The 22000-nt window shown below is 46.6% G+C and overlaps 1 protein-coding gene across 5 annotated transcripts in view; it reads left to right on the top strand.

Moving 5' to 3' along the window:
* CDK5RAP2 (CDK5 regulatory subunit associated protein 2) overlaps positions 1 to 22000 on the top strand; it is a 181320-nt gene that overhangs the window by 51974 nt on the left and 107346 nt on the right. For 4 of the 5 annotated variants that reach the window (XM_079927831.1, XM_079927832.1, XM_079927830.1 and 1 more), the window contains 2 exons: positions 2490 to 2582; positions 9619 to 9837. In XM_079927831.1, the coding sequence (XP_079783957.1) occupies positions 2490 to 2582; positions 9619 to 9837 (312 nt within the window). The remainder of the gene's footprint in view (positions 1 to 2489; positions 2583 to 9618; positions 9838 to 22000) is intronic. The other variant, XM_079927833.1, reaches the window with a different exon arrangement.

Raw genomic sequence — 22000 nt, 5'->3', positions numbered from 1 at the left:
TATGTATAACTGATTGACTTTGTTATAAAGCAGAAACTAACACACCATTGTAAAGCAATTATACCCCAATAAAGATGTTAAAAAAATAAATAAATAAATGAAACTCAAAAAAAAAAAAGTTTATAAGAGAGCTGAGATGAATATAGAAAGTGGGGAAAGGGTCCTGTAGTCAATTAGAAGTTCTTTTGTAGAGTAATTCAGTGCTGTCCAGCATGACTATAATGCGAGTTATGTATGTAATTTAAAATTTTCTAGTAGCCACATTAAAAGAAGTAAAAAGAAACAAGTGAAATTAACTTTAAAATACATACATGCCAGATGTCAACATGTAATCAGTAAAAGAAAAATAGCAATGAGGTATTTAACATTTTTAAACTCTGACTTTTGTCACCATATTGGACAGCGTTGGTCTGATCTTTTGAAAGACAACAAAAAATTGAGATAAAGGCATTTTGGGAGGCAAGGCCATGACTGCGACATCTCACCTGGGTGGTCTGCAGGCTCCTCAGATCCGGCACTTTCTCAACAGACCCATCACCTCCATCGCCGCCCCCATCTCACCATCCTACTCCATTTTCTCTGCCCTTGCCTGCGTTGGTGGCACTACCGTATCCCTAGTCGTGCCAGCCAGAAGTCGCCCTTGCCTTCCGCTTGTTGCCTTTGGGATCCAAGGTGGTGGCTCATGGTTCTTTGCGGTTCTCCTGTCACGAGTATAGCCATCAGTTATGTCTCAGTAACTCCTCGGCACAGATACAGAGAAGAAAACACAGCTCTGCTTGCCAGTCTAGTGGGGAAAAAAGACAGCACGAAGGTGTTGTGATTGAGGGAAGTGCAGGGGGCTGTGGAAGCAGAGGGAAGGGGGCCTGGTCCAGGTTAGGGTGTGGATGCGGGGAGCGGGGAGCGCTTCTTCCTGGAGGAGGTGTCGGAGCTGAATCTTAAAGGAGGACCAGGAATTAGCTGGGAAGTGAGGCGGAGACGGGGAGGCCATTTCGCGCAGAGGGGAGAATGCTGGTCAGAGCCTTACGTTAGGAAAGAGCCCCTTGTGTGTTTGTGGAAACAGAACGGTTTGAGGTTCTCAGAGCATCAAGCGCAGAGCTGAAGTGAGGCGAGAGAAGAAGCTGGAGGCGTTGCAAGGGGCAGCGGAGGTGGTGGAACTCAGAGGGTAGCAAGGCCACTGAAGGCTCCGAGCGGAGGGGTGTGGTCACGTTTGCATCCCAGAGCAGCCTGTGGCTGTACTGGGAAAGGGGACGGCGGAAGGGCGAGAACGGAGGCAGGGAGGCCAGTAGCTGAGGTGAGAGCCCCCTAGTTCAGACAGGCTGAATTAGAGCAGCGGTCACAGTAAGTAGCAGTGGAGGGGTGGGGCGTATTCAAGAAATACAACTAGAAATAATTAAAAATTAGAAGTGAATTTGGGGAACTTTGATGATTAGACGTAGGACTCGGGAGAAGGAGCAGTCAAGGGTGACTTCTGGCTGCGTGACTGGGGATGTGGTGTGCCACCACCTCCCTTAAAAGCATAGACAATGGAGGATCATGGTGAGGTGGGGGCGGCGATGGAGGTGATGAGCCTGTTCAGAAGGTACCGACTTTGAGAAGCCCATGGACCGTTCAGGTGAGAAGTCCAGGAGGCAGATGGATCCGCGAGTCTAAAGCTTGGAGAAGGCCCAGGCCTGGAGGTGTAGGTCTGGGAGTCAGTCGTACACAGATACGAGTGAAAAATCTGAGAGTTGATCTACTCATCCAAGGATAGCGTGGGGTGGGAAAGGAGGCTGAGCATCGGGCCGCAGGGGACGGCAAATTTCGGGAACAGGGAGAGGAATGCACAAAGGGGGCAGGAGGAATGGCTGCAGGAGTGGGACGCCAACCAGGAAACTGGGGCTGAGGAAGCCGAGGAGGTGGGAGTTTGAGTAACCACCAGTGCCAGCCGCAGCGGAGATTTGGTTCATAATCACGGTCAGTGTGATTTGTCTCGGGTGTTGGGAGTTCAGGGCCCAGTGGTCATCGGAGACCCTCTGCTGTGCAGGGCACCGGTGGTAGGGCAGTTCTGGCTGCTGGCAGAGTTCAGGGTGTGGCCAGGGGAGTTCCTCGCTGACTCTGGGCCAGAGGAGAAGGTCACTGGAGGGTGAGGAGTTCTGGGAAGAGCCAGGCTCGGTGGTTGGGTGGGTCATCTCTGTGGACAATAATAGTAACTCTTAGCGTGAGCCGGGCATTACTTGAGCACCCGTACCTATTAACGTTCAAGCCTCACAGTGCTGTGGTTGGGTGAGTGGTCGTATCTTCGTTCTATAGTTGAGGGAATTAAGTCTCAAAGAGATGAAGCGCCTGGCCTGAAGTCATCCAGCTAGTAGACAGGCAAACTAGAAATCCCGCTTTTCTGACTACAGAGCCCTCGGTTACAAGCCCTTCCCAGTCCAGCAGGAAAAGCTTCTGGGCTGAGCACAGAGGGGAGCCCAGTGCATACTTGGCTGCTCTTCCTTGTTTTTACCCAGATTGAAGAACTTAACTCTGAAATTGAAGAGCTCAATGCCGCCTTTGCTAAAGCCCGAGAGGCCCCCCAGAAAGCACAGACCCAGACATTCCAGGTAAGTGTTGGCTTTGTTTGAAGTGGCTCTCTCCATGATCCTTCCTCCTGGTGATGTCAGGGCTTTGCAGCTGAAAGGAACCAAGGGAGCTCTGAGTGGTCTTTTTTAAAATTAATTAATTAATTTATTTTTGGCTGCGTTGGGTCTTTGTTGCTGTGCGCGGGCTCTCTCTAGTTGCGGCGAGCGGGGGCTACTCTTCGTTGCGGTGCGCGGGCTTCTCATGGCGGTGGCTTCTCTTGTTGCGGAGCACCGGCTCGAGGCGCGCGAACTTCAATAGTTGTGGCACGCAGCCTCAGTAGTTGTGGCGCACGGGTTTAGTTGCTCTGAGGCATGTGGGATCTTTCTGGACCAGGGCTCGAACCCATGTCCCCTGAATCGGCAGGCGGATTCTTAACCACTGCGCCACCAGGGAAGTCCTCTGAGTGGTCTTTAGTAGAAGAGTTCACTCAGTCTAATTAAAGGAGCGTCTTCTGCAGCTTTGGGTGCTTCTCCAGCCCCTTCCTCAATATGACAGTGAAGATGGTGACCACTACGCCCACAGTTAGGAGTGCTGAGCTTAGGCTGTGCCAGGAGTAGACCGTGCGAGATGTGTGGATTATCTCATTTAATCTTCACCACCCTGTGGGGAAGGTAATTTTCACCCCCCTTGTATTTGAGGGGTTTGTGAAGTTCAGTGAGGGTATACAGCTTATTCACGGTCACACAGCTTTGCAAGTGACAGGACCAGGGTCTAAATGTGGTAATTGCTGCTAATAGAAGCTGCCATTTATTGAACATGTACTATGTGTCAAGCCCTGTGCCAGGTGTTCTCCGTGGATTAGCTCAATAAATCTGTACAGCAGCGCCACGAAGTAGGCACTGTTCATATCCTTGTTTACTGCTGAGGAAATCCAGGTTCAGAGATTCAAGTAGCTTGCTCAGGGTCACAGAAGCGGTAAGTGAAAGAGCTAGGATTTGACCCCTGAATCAGTCTCGCTCCCAAGCCTGTGCTTTTCCCTTCACCCCCTACGTCTCCTCACCTGGCTTGCCTGCTCCCTGCCAGCTTTCTGTTCCAGGCTTTGGTTATTTGACCTGCCTTTTGTTTTCCCTCCAGCCTTGCACAGCAAGGGCTCCTGCGGGTCATCCCCTCAATCTTCCCTCTTTCTTGCTAATTTTAGTTCAGTGGTTTTTTTTGTTTTTGTTTTTTTTTTTTTTTTTTTTTGCAGTACGCGGACCTCTCACTGTTGTGGCCTCTCCCGTTGCGGAGCACAGGCTCCAGACGCGCAGGCTCAGCGTCCGTGGCTCACAGGCCCAGCCGCTCCGCGGCATGTGGGATCCTCCCGGACCGGGGCACGAACCTGCGTCCCCTGCATCGGCAGGCGGACTCTCAACCACTGCGCCACCAGGGAAGCCCAAGTTCAGTGTTTTGAATTAACATTTTCTTCCCATGTTTCTAGTTTCCCTCTACAGTGTATACCTGTTACTAATAACTAATGAATCAGTAATGCTCCGTCATGGGATTAAGCCCATACTGCCTTAAAGCTCCACCCTCCCACTTCTTCCTCCCATGTTGTTTTTGGTTATAAAGTAGAAGTTAGGAGTTAAATCTAATTTAAGACTGTTTGGTTCTTCAGATTCATATCCCATGCCTTATCTTTTCAGAGCTTTGGTTCACAGTAAGAGTAATTGAAGTAATTTGGTTTAAGTCCGGGTGCACTAGAAGCAGAGACAAATCTCTGTCTTTGGACTCGCAGACTTGCCTTCCCCACCATTTTGACAGTGGTTGATGAAATGGAGCTGAGATTACACTTTACACTGAGTTTTTTTCCCTTGCTTAGAAAATAACAAGCCTTAAAAGCTGAATTCTTAGCAAAACCAATTCCTTGAGAAGAAAAAGTGTATGTTGGCAATTGGTAAGCAGAGACCAGACATCCTTACGTCTTGTGATATTTTACTTGTTGGGCCTTGAAGGAAGGAAAAGAGTCTTACACGTTTACGTGTTACCCAGACTTATTACATCCATTGACTAATTTCATAACCCTCAGTCCTCGTCTAAAAGTGATCTTTGAGGTCTTGTAGTTTACAGTGTTGGCCGGGTTTCTCATCTTGCAAGGTATGGAGATCAGACACTGCTGAAATTCCTCAGGTTCTGCATGGCACGTTGGCTGTTCAGAGAGCACTCATTTAATCCTCACCCACGGAGGCAGAGTGCTCACCCGTTTGACAGGTTGCCAGTACTTGAACTCAAAGTCTGACTCCAAAGTCTCTGCTCCTTCCATTTTTCTGATTATGTGTGTGAGTCAGTACACACCAGACCCTTATATCGGCTAATTCACTGCGAGGTGTGTATAATTTGAATGTTGCACAGACATTTGAAAATGCATTGTCTTTCACATTTTGGGCCCTTTTTGGGATGTCAAATGATTTGAACTAATTGCAGCATGAGTATAGGAGCTAAAGCTCACAGGGGTGGCATCAAGCGTGACAGTGACAAGTGGTATTCAGACTCTTGGAGCAGTTGCCACAGTGCAGAGAGGTAGATTCTCATCACAGGTGTGACTCTGCGAAGGTTGCAGTGTGGCCTGGCTGTGCTACCTCTGAAGCCATTTAAACAATGTATTTTCAAATTGGAAGTAGCGGTTATGTCTCCTCCCCTCCCTGCTCGGCTTTATAAAAGTAAAATTGCACGTTGCAGGAAACTCATAGAATATTTAAAATGGTGGAAAGAGGTTGATAAATGTCACCAGTAAACTCACGTCTAAAGATGTTCACTGTTAGCACCTTGACTCTTCAAAGCGTATTTGTACATATATATATATATATCACCTTTGAAAAATTAAATAGCATTATGATATGTATTTTGTTATGTAATCTCTTCTGTTTTAACATTTTTTCCCTGGCAGTATATATAGATCTAACCAATCTTTAAAAAAATATATTTTGAGATAATTGTAGTTTCACATGCAGTAGACTTGTGTGTACTCTTTACCTCGTTCTCCCAAAGTTAGCATCTTATGTGACATAGGACAGTGTCACAACCAGGATATTGGTGCAATCTGTTGGCCTTACTCAGATTTCAGCAGTTTGACATGCAGTCATTTGTGTGTGTGTGTGTGTGTGTGTGTGTGTTGTGTGCTTTTTATACAGTCTTTTTAAACAGCTGCATATAGTCCATTATATGTATGTATCATATTATTTTTACCCTGAAGAACCTGGGGTGGGACACGAATTTGAATCCTAACTCTGCTTCACTAACTTGTATCATCTTGGGCAAGATATTTGCACTCTCCCAGCCTGCTTGCGCATTGTAAAATCTGGGTAGTCACATTTATGTCACATAATCCTTACAAGGATTAAATAAGAACATGTATCTGGGCACAGGTGGTAACTCAGTAAATGTTAACTCATCCTTAAGTTGGGTGATGTAGTTCTGGCATGACAATATAGTAGTTTTTACTTTGGTCTATTTTCAGCTTCTCAGTTAATGGTGTTATACACGTAGCTTTTAGTTTGAGGAAACTCTCCATATTATCTCTTGATTGGGAACGAAAGATAATGGAGTAAGTGATGGAAAAGGGAACCTAGATTTACTTATCCTGCACCTGCTGAAATGGGACTTTATGTGTCAAATTTTACCTTCACAACAACCCTGTGAAATAGAGATCATTCTCACGCATGCGGAAACAGAACTTCAGAGAAGTTAACTTCTCCCAAGTCACACAGCTAGAACTGGTCTTTGAACTCTGGGCCTTCTGACTCTTTCTTTATTGGACTCATCATGTTTCTGTACTGTGGGGAAGAACAATTTGTTTCATATTATTTGGGCTTTAGTTTCTTTTTTAGGGGGGTGGGTAGGGGGTGCTTTAGTTTCTGACCATGTCTAACTGGGTCAGGTATTTGCCACCTGATTTATAAGCACCTGACTGGTGTTATAGAATCTGAAAGTCAGGGTGTCTTGCAGGAAAAGGTAAAAAAAATTCTCCAAAGAAGTTTTCCAGAGGGCCATCTCAGGGAAAATTAACATGGAAAGTATTTTTATGAAGTGAATCGAATGTATGAATTTGAATTCTTCGAGCTCAGATTTTTCTAGAGGCTTTGTTATCGTTATTTACATGATAATCCCACAGAACTTTGATCGCTTGATAACATCTATTATTTTAGTATCAACCATTGCTATCCTTTGTTTAACAAGCTCCTAACTGGTGTTCTCCCCTTGAATTCAGTCTGCTTGTTTTAATTTTTTGTAGTTTATTGGTGTTAACTGGAATCTGCCCAGGAATGGGCAAGACAGAATAGTGCTCTGGGAAGAACACAGGCTCTGGAGTCGTTTGAATCCCGGATTTAATCACTTACGGCCTGATGACAGGCTAGTCATTTAACAGTTTTGAGCCTCAGTTACTTAAATAGGGATAATAATGTGTACTTTGTAGGATCCTGTGAGAGACTGAGATACAATACGTGTAAAAGTGCCTGGTTTAACCCCGCATACATAATCAGTGCTTAATAAAAGGTAACTACGAAAATTGTTCAAGGTGAGCGTTTTCCCAAATCATTGTTTATCTTCTTTTCTCTTTTTGAGTTTATTTAAATAAGCACTGCCCCAGATACATTTTTTGGGTGGGCCCGTGACCTAGGTTTCCCATTTCTTTATTTTAATTTTAAAGGAAACTAAAACAGAAGCTTCTAATAAAACCTACTTTGGAATTTGAATGGCTTTCTCCCTCAGCCTCTGTTGCTGTGTCCTAGACAATAGTTGGGGAAGCATGGGACCAGATGGCTGGGTTGTAGGGGCCCAGGAACAGCGGAACCCCTCTGCCTCCGGAGTGACCGTGGTTGTAGCCCACCTCTGCTGAACAGCTAGGACTTCACTGTCCACAGAAGCAGAGATGGATTTCTTGGGAGGGCCCGGAAGCTGGGGCCAGTCCCTTTACTCCACAGTCTGAGCTGCGACCTTGACAGCTCAAGTGTCCCTTGCTTTAAAATTTTTAATCTTGTCCTCAATCTAATTCAAAAGACAGATTTTGTAAAAAGTTAATTTTCTTCTGAGTATAAGTATTATATATGTTTCAAAAATTTTTTCAGAAGACTGGCAAGAAGGGAAAAAAGGGAAATCAGGAAGTCCCCCAACCACTATTAACGCCTTGTTGTTTTTCCTTCTAGGCTTTCTCCTATGCGTAGATTTTATTTTTTAGATCGTTTACAATTTGATTTTTTTTTAATTTATTTATTTTTGGCTGCGTTGGGTCTTCGTTGCTGTGCGCGGGCTTTCTCTAGTTGCGGTGAGGGGGCTACTCTTCGTTGCGGTGCATGGGCTTCTCAATGTGGTGGCTTCTCTTGTTGTGGAGTATGGGCTCTAGGTGGTCGGGCTTCAGTAGTTGTGGCTCGTGGGCTCTAGAGCGCAGGCTCAGTAGTTGTGGAGCACGGGCTTAGTTGCTCTGCGGCGTGTGGTATCTTCCCGGACCAGGGATTGAACCTGTGTCCCCTGCATTGGCAGGTGGATTCTTAACCACTGAGCCACCAGGGATTTTTTTTTTTTTTTTAATGTAACATAGTGACTTAGAAATATTCACATATTATCAACTTTTTGTAAATGTAATTTTAAGGTTTTATTGTGTGGCTTTGTCATACTTTATTCGCTTTCATATTCTTGCACATTTAGATTGTTTCTTATTTTTCACTGTTTTAAGTAGTTCTTTGATGAATGACTTTTTTTTTTAAAAAAGAATTTATTATTTATTTATTTATTGGCTGTTTTGGGGTCTTCATTGCTGCACGTGGGCTTTTCTCTAGTTGCGGCGAGCGGGGGCTACTCCCTGCCGCGGTGCGCAGGCTTCTCACTGCGGTGGTCTCTCCCGCTGTGGAGCATGGGCGCCGGGCACAGGGGCTTCAGCAATTGTGGCTCGCAGGCTCAGTAGTTGTGGCACACGGGCCTAGCCGTACCGCGGCATGTGGGATCCTCCCGGACCAGGGCTCGAACCCACGTCCCCTGCACTGGCAGGTGGACTCCCAACCACTGCGCCACCAGGGAAGCCCCAATGACTTTGTATATAAGGCTTTTCCCCCTTATATTTTGGATTCTTCTCCGAGATTGAATCCTAGGAATGGAATTATTGGGATGATTGTGAACATCTTTATATAATACACACATACTTGATGTACATAATCTGTCCACGGGGAGTTCTATCAATGTACATTCCTGCCAGCATATTTCTTGGCTTCTAGATGCTTGGTCAGTTCTTGAAACGTGAATGTTAATTGTGCCATTTCCCAATAAGCTTGCCAGCACTGGATATTCTCATTAAAACAATCTCACTTGTTAAGTGAAAGCTTGTTTTAATTCGCTCTTTTTGATTAGTGGTGAGTTACGACATTTTTTCATATGCACGATAATCACATATGTATTTTCTCTAATAAACTGTATTAATGAAATAAACATGTTCTTGACACGCGTAGACCTCCGACTCTGCTGAACTTGTAGCCTCTTGAGGTGGCTATCGATTACTAGGTTGACCTTCCTTTTTCTCTAGATGACTGTGGGTTTATCTCTAACAGAGATGAACATTGCCAGTGCTTGAATCCATCTCTGCTTTTCAAATAAAATTCTTTATTTTCTATCTTTTAAAAATAACTTAAATTGTTTTTTTAAACTATTACAGAAATAACATGCTCACTAACCTTACAACATTTGAAAATGCAGAGAAGTAAAGGAAAAAAATCATCTGTATTCCCACCCTACTAAATACAGTTACTACTAACATTTTGTGCTTTTCTTTCTCATCTTTAAAAAAAAAAGTTTTTACACAATAATTGTAGCCTTTTCCCCCTTAACATCAACGTTGTAACATAAACACTACCCTGTGTTATTTCAAAACTTTCATATTATTTGTGCTGTGGGTCCTGAATGTTATGTTCATCTCCACCTCCCTCCACCCCACCCCCCCCCACCCCCGACCAAAAAAAGAAAAACAAAACTGGTGAACAAGGAGCACCGATTTCTTGGTTTGTTTCCTGAGCTGTGAAAATCAGCCGAACTCCCCTTCCCCTCCTCTTCTTCTAGGGGTCTGAAGATTACGAGGCTGCTCTGTTAGAAAAGGCAGCCCTTTTGGCTGAGCTGCGCTCAGAAAACCTCACCAAGAGCACAGAGAACCACAGACTGCGTAGGAACATTAAGAGAGTCAGCCGGGAGCTGAGCGACCTGCAGCAGGAGAGGGAGAGACTGGAGAAGGAGCTGGAGGCAGCCCACCAAGAGAGGAGCAAGGGAGACCGCATCACCCACGTGAGTGCCGCTCGGCCCTCGAGGTAGTGGGCAGGGCGCTTGCGCTGGCCGGGGCTCTTTGGCTGTTTTAGGGAGACAGATACTCATCGCCGAAAGCTTAGAAAAACCGGAAGAATATAAAATATTTCACTCACCATCTCATCACCTAGAAATGACCAGTCTTAGCTATTTGATGTTCTAGTCCTTTTATTCTCTCTCTCTCTCTCTTTCTGTCACACACATGCACACACACACACACGCGTGCACATTATTGGTGCACATTATTGGTGTCAAGCTGAAAATGCATTTTTGTATTGTTTCTTTTTTTTTTTTTTATTCAATGTTCTCCCTTTGGTGTGGGGCCGTCATGAGTGTTCTTCAAAAACGTGTTTTTTTGTGTGTGAACATAATGGTTCATCACTTGAATGTGCTACAGTTTATTTAACTAGTCCTTACTGTAGGATGTTTAGTTCATTATATATATATTTGCCTTATAACAAATGCTGCAGCAAACATCCTTGTACATAAATATTTATCCACTGATTATTTCCTGATAGAGGTATAATTACTGGGTCAAAGAGTATGAATATTTTAAAGACTATTTTATAGATACACCCAAATTGTTCTCCAGAAAGATTATACCACGTTTCCCTAGGTGAGAGTGATCTTTTTTTAAGACTACTCTATTTAGCGTTGGATGTTAGTATTTAAGAAATTCTCTCTGAATTTGGTAGACAAAAAAGTTGATCTTTTACAGTTTCTGTTAGGTTTAAATGTAAGTATTCCGCATCCTGAGAGTCACGTCCAGATCCACAGCCTCGGTGCAGTCGGGTAGCACAGGGACTGAGTCTGAGTGATTGTTGACACTCAGGTTAAACGAATTCCCTGCACGGGCGCCTGGGGCAGGCAGAGTCATTGGAGTAGAGAGCTCGAAGGAGAGCCCGCAGGTACCAGAGGTTAGTTCTCTGGTGGCTGCTGTTGGCAGGGACGGGACGTCAGGACCATAGTTTGAAATCCTAAGGCTGGCACTGACAAGAGGATTGAAATATAAATGTTTGTCTATTTTAACAGAAATTTTAATGAACATCAAGAGAGAAATAATGGAAACTTAGGAAAATAAGAAAATGTAGCCTATAATTCCACCACCCTCATAAAGTAACTCTGTTTTTCAGTATCACCCTTTAGTCCTGGTGCATTTGGGGCCCCAGTCCAATCAGAGGCTAAATGCTGTTGTGTGTTCTTTGATCACTTTCTCTCTCACGGCCATCTCCGCGTGTTGTGTAGGCTCCGGAGCAGTCATGCTGAATGATGCATACGCGTCATTGAATAGATTTCACGTGATTTACTTAATAAAAATTTCCTGCTCTCTTGGACGTTTTGGCTGTTTAAGTAATGCCACAATGAACATCTTTGGGCATAAAGGCATTTTTTTTTTTTTTTTTTCTTGAAATCCCAAGGATAGATTCTGAGGATTATACTAGTTAATCATGCTGCCAAATTATTTGTCCAAAGGGCTCACCCAGTTTATGATGCAACCAGCAGTATTGGTGTATACCAGTTTATTGCATGTTATTAAAAGACCTGATATTTATTCAGTGTTACTGAAAACCAAATGTATCTAGTTGAGATGCTGATGGAAATACATGGCATGAGCCCTGAATGTTTTATTTTTTCCTTAAGGGAGGTGAAAATGTTATACATGACAAAATGCAAAGCAGTGTAAAACCCAGAGCTAATTCATGCAGCTTACGTAGTCAGTGCGAAAGATCCTCGTGGGACAGAGTAGTCAGGGAAGCCTTCTAGCGGAGATGACACTTAAGTTGAGTGAGCAGTGTGAGGTCTGAGTCGTGTGCCTCTGTGGATGAGGTAAAGAAAAGACTGGCCAGAGGGTCCTTCTCTAGAGGTCAGTTTTCATACCAATTCTTAGATCCTTCACTGTTGGATAACATTTTTTTTTTTCAGTTTAGTTTGTCCCCTCCATCCCCCTGTATCATATAAAAATGTTTATTCAATAGAAATTGGATTCGGGAGATACACACACACACACACACACACACACACCCCTAGGTGTATAAAATGTGTAATTGTTTCTTTACATTATAACTTACACTTGAAATGGCTATATAACATTACATCAAGTGGATACGCTGTAATGTATTTACCAATCCCTCTATTATCAGACAATGTTGGTTCCATAATTCACTTATTCATGAAAACTCTAGTGCTTCTAAAAGAATTTTGGACTGCTGTTGATAAGATTTATTCCTAAGTAACATGCATATGCCTTCATAAGGAAGCAAGGAATGCTTGGCAAGGAATGGAAGGGGCATGTGACAGTGAGAGGGAGAGACTAGAGTGAAGTATACTACGGGTGGGAGTTCTTTTTTGTTGTTGGGGATAGAAACCCAGCTTTAAGTAACTTAGGCAGAAAGGGGAATGCATTGCCTTGGGTAACTAAATGGCTGGAAGGACAGGGGTGACAGGAACTCTGCCGGGACCGAGTCCGTGTCTCTCTGAGAGCTGGCTTCTCTTTCTTTTTTTCTTTTTTTTTTTTTTTTGTGGTACGCGGGCCTCTCACTGTTGTGGCCTCTCCCGTTGCGGAGCACAGGCTCCGGACGCGCAGGCTCAGCGGCCATGGCTCACGGGCCCAGCCGCTCTGCGGCATGTGGGATCTTCCCGGACCGGGGCATGAACCCGCGTCCCCTGCATCAGCAGGCAGACTCTCAACCACTGCGCCACCAGGGAAGCCCTGGCTTCTCTTTCTTGCGTCCTCTTACTCCAGCTCCAAGTGGTTGGACCCAGCATTGCCAGCCCTGCTGGGATCACAGCTCCCCAGTTTAGTAAATGAGATGAAGGAGGACTCTCACACCCCACTACCCCTGTTGTCCCCTGGTCTGGAGGGCCAGACAGGTGAGGTATCGAGAGGCCCAACTTGGGTCACATGCTCATTCTTTGTCAGAAGTGAGTGTGTGTGTGGTTGTGCGTGCGTGCGTGCGTGCGTGTGTGTGTGTGTGTGAGCTCGTGTATCATCACTGGCAGCTTCCCCTAGAACCCCATGTTTGGAGGGAGTGAGCAGTTATCCAGAGAAGGCACGGCTTTGTTTCGGGGCCGTGGGCACCAAAAAGCAGCTGTGCCTCTGGATGCTCACATCAGGCGAGCCTGCCTGTGACTCAGGGCTTCCTAGTGTCTCGTCACGGCTGCTTTTCTACATTGAGTCATGCACGTTTCTGACAAGAGGATCTGGCCGTGCTTTCTTTCTTTTTGAGCATGTATCGCATCACAACAGTATCTCTGCTTAACTTCTGGTTTCATCCTGAGAATTTGACTGTGTCCATCTCGTGAGCATGCTTCGCACCCGATCTTGGGGGCACTGGCCTGTTCAGCGTCTGGGGAACCCTGCTGGGGATGACTTTGCCTTATGGTGCTAGGACGCATGCAGAGGTAGAGTGTAACCCACCAGCCTTGCATGGCTTATCAGCTGGTTCTGTTAACTAGGCTCTTTAATTAACTAGAGCCTCCCACTCACCAGCTGCTATTGCTGTTGCTTTTGGATTGAAACAAACAAAACCCCAGGCCTTTTGGTGGCCCCTGTGTCTGGCTTGGCAATGGAAAGGACTCCCTTTCATGCATTCAGCCATATTGAACGCTTTGTGCAGGCCCTCAGCTCTGCCTGGGGACAGTTCCGGGACGGAGATAGGAACAGAGTAACCACGGGAGCACAGAGCAGGATTGGAGAAGGCTCCCCGGGAAAGTAACTTTCGAACTGGTTCTGAAGTTTGAGTTGAAGGTTACCAGCTAGGCGAGGGAGACGAGGGTTTCGTATAGGAGGTGAAGGTACACAGATGTGAGAGAGTGTGGTGTTTGGGGAGAGAAGAGTTTGGGGCTGTAGTGAAGGGTGGCTTTAACCTAGAGAGAGGCTGAATTGTAGAGGGCCTTGGATACAGAGTTTGGGAGTGTGGACTTGACCTGCAGGCAGTGGGGCCGCTGTCGAGGGGGAGTTGAGCAGAGGATTGTTAGATTTGCAGTTTAGAGAGACTTGTCTGATGGAGGTCTGGAGAATGGGTTGCCCGCAGAGAGCCCGGAGACAAGAAGATGAGAAAAGGTACGTGACGTGTGTCAGGCTCCGGGAGGTGGGGGATAGAGGGGAAAAAGAACCTGCTCCTCTGTAACGGAGCCGCTCAGGTGTGGCTTCTGGGCTGTCTGGGTGCATAGTAAGCTCCCCTCCAGGACTCGTGAGTACTCAGCATTTACTCGAACCTCACTGCATCCCACAGGTAGAGCTGAAAAACACCGGGAAGAAAATGTGTTCCAAACACTGGTCTTTTTCTCAGTCCACATTCAGCTCAATCCTCAACACCCTCTGTTAATGAAAACTGCTGTTACAGAGTGATAGAAATGAAGCAGATACGATTTCTTAGGCGTATTCTTCTCCAGTGCACTTTACAGTTAATACAAGGACTGCCTGTCTTTCCCTTGGTGCTCACAGCCCTGTGATTGGGCATACAAAAGGTTTTTCCCATTTTATAGATTAATCAGAGCCTCAGAATTTTTGTTTTTCTTTAATAAATTTATTTATTTATTTTTCGCTGTGTTGGGTCTTTGTTGCTGTGCACAAGCTTTCTCTAGTTGCGGTGAGCCAGGGCTACTCTGCGTTGAGGTGAACAGGCTTCTCATCGCGGCGGCTTCTCTTGTGGAGCACGGGCTCTAGGCGCACAGGTTTCAGTAGTTGCAGCACGTGGGCTCAGTTGTGGCTCGCGGGCTCTCAAGTGCAGGCTTAGTAGTTGTGGCGCATGGGCTTAGTTGCTCTGCGACATGTGGGATCTTCCCTGACCAGGGCTCGAACCCAGGTCCCCGGCACTGGCAGGCGGATTCTTGAAATTTTTTTTTTTTTTTTTTTTTTTTTTGTGGTACGTGGGCCTCCACTCTTGTGGCCTCTCCTGTTGCGGAGCACAGACTCCAGACGCGCAGGCTCAGCGGCCATGGCTCATGGGCCCAGCCGCTCCGCGGCATGTGAGATCTTCCCGGACCGGGGCACGAGCCCGTGTTCCCTGCATCGTTAGGCGGACTCTCAACCACTGCGCCACCAGGGAAGCCCCGGAGCCTCAGAATTTAAATGGCTTGATCATGGTCACATAGAAAGTGATAAATATGTGACACGGATCCAAGTCTGTGGACTCTTAATTTCAGGACTTCACCTAAGATACCGTGCTGAGGCTATGCCAAACAATATTTATGTTAAGAATACTGTGCTTTTAGCAAAAAGGAAGATTGATACAATTTCAGCTTTTCAGCGGACTACAATAATCCGTTTTCAAGACCACCCAACTTGAAGTATTTTGGTTATTTGAAGCTTTCAGACTTGTAATTTCTTTCTTTCTGTGTTTCAAAAAAGCATTTTCAGAGGTTTATGTAAAGTTATAAAATTAAATGAGATTAAAGGCATTAGGGTCACGGAACAGTAAGGGTGACCAGTGAAATGGAGGCAGGTGAGTGAGGAGAAGTGCCGCTTGTGAGAGCCGCCACAGTGCTGAAGAGGGACTTAAAATCCAGCTGGGGCTCCTGGCAGCGAAAGTGAAAAGGGAAATTCAGTTACAAGGTCTCTGGTGTCTATAAGAACACGTTAAGGTAAGGGGACAGCTTTTGCTGGCACTGAGGCCTGAGGGAACTATTTCCTCCGGTGGGTTTTTGTAAAGAGTTCTCTGAGCAGTATACAGACTCTTCGACAATACCCCATTCAGTAGAAGCAGTTTTGAACAGGGCCAGATCAGTGTCACCCAAGTCTGTTAAGCTTGTAAGTATTAAGGTTTTCAGTCCCTAGGAATCTCTAGCTGTTTCCCATTATTTTCGTTTCTTGGACAAGAATTTCAAAATAAGTGGGAAATACTGCAGCCCTGTTGAGAGATGATCCCCAACTCAAAGCCTTTGCAGTGGTCCCCTGTCAAGCAGTATGGGCTTTTGTAGCATTGCCTGAATTCTTTCTGATGGCAAGCCAGCCTCTCTTGGATGTGATCAAACCATCCTTTGCTCATGCCAAAAACATGTATTGCCATCTCATTGTGCCTGCTCTTGAGCATTTTGGAGGGAGACAATGCCTGTCTGAAAATGCAGCTTGGATCCGAGGCATCTGGATTCGCTGTGTCTGATGGTGCGTGAACACTGAGACGTTTGGCTGTGAGAGTCAGCTCATTGTTTGTTTGTTTTAATTGCCTGTGATTGCAGTGACCTAGTAGTGCCAGGCAGCTCAGCACGTGTGGTAATTTGCAGTTTGCTCATTTGTTTATTCAGGGGACATTCATTGAGCACTTGCAGTGGTGCAGGCACTGTCGGTAGGCTCAAGTGAATCCAAGCTTTGGCCTCTACCTCGGAGTCTTTTACGAAAAGGAAGGTCAAAAAGTGAGGGTCTCACGGGTAGATTCCCTTCATTGTGTTATACCTCCTTGCCACCAGAGGGACCCACATCCCTTCAAAGAAATTCAGGAGGCCTTTGCAACAAACAAACAAAACCCCCCTGGTATTCCCAAGTCGGTGTCCTAACTGTGATGTTTGAAGTGTTCCAGCTTCTGTGGTCTAACAGGAATGCTGCTTGGATTCTCACATCCTTGCCCTCACATCCCTTGTTTGGCTCAAGGCACGTGTGTGTGTGTGTGTGTGTGTGTGTGTGTGTGTGTGTGTGTGTGTGTGTGTGTGTGTGTGTGTGTGTGTGTTCAGGCGTTCTGTGTGCTGCTCGGGGTGGGTGCAGGGAGGAGAGGAACAAGTCATAGTCTTTTTCTTCTCCTTTATAAGCACCGTTTATTAGACATTGGTTTAGCCTGTTCCCCAGACTGTCTCATAACGCTCTCATCTGTTACTACACCTGTCACCCACTACTCTGACAAGTGTGTGCTTCAGTACCTGGGCCCTTCGCTCTGTGGGGATGCATTTGCTGGCTACAGCCCAAAGATCTAATTAAAGTTGTACCCGTCACCCAGCTGGCTAATCCTGTGTGCTTTGACAGGAGCGGGTTTAATTTCAGGGTGGCTCAGCCTGAACCCCTCCGGTTCTCACGTGTGTTTATTGACGGATAGCTCCAGATGAGGTTGCGAGAGCATTCAGGACATCTTTTGGTGAACCGTCATCAAAACCTGGCATTTGGAGACAGTGTCTGTAGGCTGTAGGCTAGTTGGTTTAGGGCTAAGACCACAGACCTGAGGTAGTGTGATTTTTACCAAGGGTCAGAGCTCCCCCCGCCCTTTTTCTTAAGGTCAGGTGTAAAGATTTTGAGTCGGTATCCTTGTAGAATGGGCAGTTTATATGACCTGTGTGGGAGAAGTTTTGTCTTTGCAAATTCCAGTTTCTCATAAGAGAGGCACAATGCAGAGACTTGGGAGTCAGACCAGATTTGAATCCTGGTTCCATCGCTTGCTAGCTGTGGGGCTGGGAACCAGCTACTTTGCCTCTGCAGACTGTGGTGTCCATTTCTTGTCAGAAAAACAGATATCAGTTGTGAGGATTCTATGAGATAAGGTATAGCACTTAGCGTTATATCTGGTGCATCATAAATGATCAGTAAATATTAGCTGTTTTATTGATGGTGATGACGTCACTGCCTTGGGTGCTAGAAACTTAGCGATTTAGTGGGTATATTTGGGACAGGGGAAAACAGTGCCGGACTTAGGTTGGAATCTCAGCGTCAGCAGGTGCTTAACTCTGAGCTTCCAAGCCAGTTACTTAATTTTTCTAAACTAATGTTTACTCCCCTAAAATGGGGTTAATGATATCTAATTTAGGATTAAACAAATGGATAATAAAATTTAATGCAGGAGTAAATGGCTACTGTGGTTCCTGGCTCACAGAGGGCGATGCTTATTACATTAGATTTCTTCTTTTCCTTCCTCTTTTCCTGCTTTTAATGGTGTGGCAGGTGCTGTCTCAAGACTTGGGGTGACACAGCCCAGCCCACTAGACTCTCTGACAGGCGCTGCTGACTCATAACTGTGTTCTGCCTTTTCACCAGTCCAGGCAACAAAGCTGTAAATTTCTTCGTTGATCAGCACTCACCTCTCCTCTGAAGAAAGTGCTCGTCTGTTCCTTTTCAACTGATTAATCCCTCTAGGAAGGGCGTCAGAACCCTTTTTGAGTGACAGGCCCTGGGTGTGAGTGGCTCCTGCGTGGGCCTGCTGGGGAAGCTGGTTTAGAAGGCTGTTCCCATCACTTTTCACAGGGAATTGCTATCGTGTCTCTGGGGTGCAAACAGAGAGGCTTTCCCTTATCTCTGGTTCTTCCTTCATCATTTCTGTGCTAGGCTCTGTCCTGGGCACTGAGAGTACAGGACTGAATCAAGTTAGACACAGTCTCTGAAGGAATCTAGTAGAGAAATATAAAAGAAATGCAGACAAGAGCTGACTAAAGTATAGCATGATGAGGGCTGATAGAGGGATGGCCCAAGTGCTTTGGGAGCACAGAGAATGCAGCTGTGCTGAGAGAGGTGCCGGGGAGGGGGAGGGAGGCTTCACAGAAGGGGTGGGTTTGAGCTGAGACCTGAAGGCTAAGTAGCAGTTTGCCTGGGGGTGAGGGGGACAGGAGGTGGAAATGCATTCCTGGTAGAGGGAAGGCCTGTGCAAAGGCTGGGGCATGAATGAGCCTGGCACAGGGGGAGCGGGGAGGGGGCTGGAGGAGAGGGCAGGTGGGGTTTTAGAGACGTGTGGTGCCTCGCCTGGCGCCTGACAGCTGGGCCTCGCCCCCGCACAGCTTGCGCTTCAGCACCTTTGTCCGTTCGTTCTTCCCCAGCTTCCTGGTGGAGCCTACACGGAGCTCCCTGCTCAGAACTGCACTGCTCGCAGCCAGTACCACGCATGTTTGTTGGTCTCTTTGGCAAGGACTGTCTCATTTCAGTGGTTTCTGTTTATTTATTTTTTGAGCATATGAATTCTTTGTTCAAATGAACTCTTCTGGAGAGAAAACATAGAAAAGTGGAGCTGCTCAGGGTGGGGTGGGGTGAGGTAGCAGGCCTGGGAGCCCCTCTCTCCCCACCTCGTTCCGCTCCTGCCTCAGCCCCCAGCAGCCATGCAGCTCCATAGAGCGTGGCTGGAACGCCAGTATCTCCTGCTAATTCTGGAGATTCTTACATCACTGAGTCCCTGTAGCTCATTAAGATTTTGGAGAAGTTTCCTTTGTATATTTAAAGGTAACCACTGAGCACTTTGACAAGCTTTCTCACAGTGAAACCTGATAAGATGGAAATTTGATGGATGAGAACCTTCTCTTTCTCCATCTGGCTAGAGATAAAACAAACCAGCTGCCTGGAGAAGGAAGTGTGAGGGCCTGGCTTTTCATTTCTAACGTGATTCTAAGATTACAGGGATATTTTATTTTTCATACAGCCCACTTAAAAAGAAAAAAAAAACGGCCCTGAGAGAGCTCTGATATGCAAAGGCAACGCTCAGCTCAGTGTTGGCCCAGAGTGTGCCTGGGAATCTTCAAGGAATATGGCCCATTTGGGTGGAAACTGAGGCAGCTCAGTTCATGGCATCATGCAGACTCGCTGGGGCCATTCTCACTTTAAAGCAGGATGGTGGTCTGGTGTAGGATAAGGGTCTTCAAACTTTTTCCCCTTGTCTTTTTGTTCAGAAGCAAGTAAACAAATGTACGTAAGGGAGCTCTGCAGATTCCTGCATTAAAACCAAATATAAATTTCCATGCTTTTCCCCAGCCAACCGACTCAGTTTCTGGAGGAAGGCCCGGGAACATGTAGTTAGATGATGCTGAGAGCCGGCCAGGCTTGGGCATTGCTAATCCGAGGGCTTCGCAAGTTCGGTTTGAAAAACCACTAGTTTAGTAAAAAGAACACAGATAGACCTGGTTTTAAATCCTGATTCCACCACTTTTTACTTTGGTTAAGTTGCTTGAGCTCTCTGAACTGCAGTTTCCTGATTGGTACAATGGGTGTAATCAGAACCTCTACTCTGTAGGGCTGCTGTGAGAGGTGGATGAGGTGTGATGGAGGTAAAGTGCCCAGCACTCTCCGAAGTGCTGTAGAGGTTTATAGAATAAAGTGGTGGGTAACATTTTGGGAGGATGATTGCTGAGGGCCAGAGTAATCAGGGAGGGCTTTGTTCGAAGGGGTGGCCCTTGGATTGGCCCTTGTAGGATAAGCGTGCTGTCTCCAGGCAGAACTGGGGAGATTTTACTATTTTGTTTCCAGATGGAGGGGACGGGCTGGAGGCAGGTGGGGGCCTGGAGTGCTGGTGGAGCAGTTGGGTGAGATAAGGCTAGATGGAAGGTAAGCTGGAGCTGCTGGAGGGAGCCCACCGGAGGGAGCCCAGAGTGACTGCTTGTTAGGAGGCTTCGTCCTGCAGTTAACTCAGAGTCCCTGAAGGGTTCTGGGCAGAGAGGTAATGATCAAAGGAATGCATGTGGTTTGGTGGGTGAACGCAGTCAGGAGAGCACTTAGACAGCGGTTGCCGTTGACCAGATGGGAGCCACGTGCTGAAGAAGGCAGTGCGGTGGGCTGGAGGGAGGGAGGGGGTGCTTCTCTCTCTGCCCCCAGTGCTTCAGCTTCGCCCATCCTGCCTTCTGATGCCTCCTCCAGGGAGGAGGAGGGGCTGATCTGGTTAATCAGAGTCCAGGATATTCACTGGGCCGTCCTCGCTCCTGGGTTACTGTACCTTAAGAACACAGCGTCTGGATTCTTCCGCTTTCCTGCTGCAGACCTAGCCAGGCTTGGCCCTTGCTGGGCTGGCTGACGTCCTCATTTCCTCAGTCGTCTTCTTTTTCCACTTCTGCCTCTACTTGAGTAAGAGGACTCCGATGGCTCCCTTAAGCTGCATATCCCCTCCCTGTTCCCCCCACCCCTGCCTGCCCCCCCCGAAAAAAAAATAAACAGCCCTCAATTTTATTAGAAAGCTCTACTGTGGTTATGAGATTGTCCAGACTTGTACTTTGCTTCTCAGTCTGCGATTGTTTCCTATGTTCAGTGCCTCTGAGAACTCTGGGGGTGTGGGGAGGGCAGTAGGAGTGGATGGCAGGGCAGGACTTGGGCACTCGTGGCCATGTAGGAGCAGCAGAACCTCACTCTTCATCTCTCACGGGCTCTGTGTGGAGGATGTGCTGGACCTTCAGGCCTGGGTCTCCTGTTGGATGAGGAGGTGTGTGTGAGAGGCAGGGGGAAGAGCTGAACCTTGGATGGCGACGCTGTGCCCAGACGAGGAAGCGTGGGAAGAGAGGTCGTTCTGGAGCGGGGGTTGGGGGCTGTAGGGAGAGGCGGAGGTGACACAGTATTGTCTCCTGGGCACCTGCTTCTGTGCCGGGCACCCATCTCTCAATTAACCCTCCAAGGATGCTAGGAATCTATATTAGTATCTCCATTTACTGGAAAGGAAACAAAGATTTAAGTTATCTATCTCTGGCCGCACAGCTAGTTAGCAATAGAGCCAGGATTCAAGACTAGGTCTGCCTGTCTTCACAGCCCAGAAATATTGAAGGAGGTTTGGGGAAACCACCCAAGTTTATCAATTTTCATTTCTGATTGTTTTGCTCAGGCGAGACATGCCGTTTCCATACCTCCCCTAAACATTTATTATAACTCTGCTGGTGCCGAGCCCGTGAGCCCATCAGCTGTCTCTGTGTTGCCATGGCAGCCACTCCTCCTCAAGGCCACCTTGGCACACATTTCCCCCCTCCCTGCACTGGTCCTTTGACCTCAAGCCTTCTCCGACTGCTCTTCATGTGAGGTCCAAGATCCTTGGTCCTGCCTCGTTCATTAGCTGGTTTATTCCATCCATCCCGAGGCCTTGAGAAACTATAAAATTAGCTCCGGGGAGTGGACTGTTGACCAGTGGAAGCCCGTGTCGCAGGGTGGTTTTATACTTTCTTTGGTTTTACCAGTAGTGCAGCTGAGTGGGAAGAGTACAGAATGTGAGGTCAAACTGACTTGGGTTTGAATTTCAGCACCAGAACTTTCTTGTTATAAAGCTTTGTGAAAATCTTTCAGTCTCTACAAGCCCTAGGCTCTTCTCTGTAAACACAGGACTAATAATACTTACTGTGTAGGCAGTTTTAAGGGTTAGAGATGTTTTATGTGAAAATGCCTTGGCCTTGGTAAATAGTAGTTCTGTTACTAAGCTTATAAGAAGAGAAACAGTTTGTACCCTTTGGTGTCCTGACTTTCCTTGAACTCCTGATTTACGCTGAGAGCGCTCTACCCCCC

This window comes from Stenella coeruleoalba, assembly GCF_951394435.1.
Source record: "Stenella coeruleoalba genome assembly, chromosome: 7".
Taxonomy (NCBI): Eukaryota; Metazoa; Chordata; class Mammalia; order Artiodactyla; family Delphinidae; genus Stenella; species Stenella coeruleoalba.
Note: the sequence above shows the minus strand (reverse complement) of the source record. Positions and strands in the feature narration are given on the sequence as shown.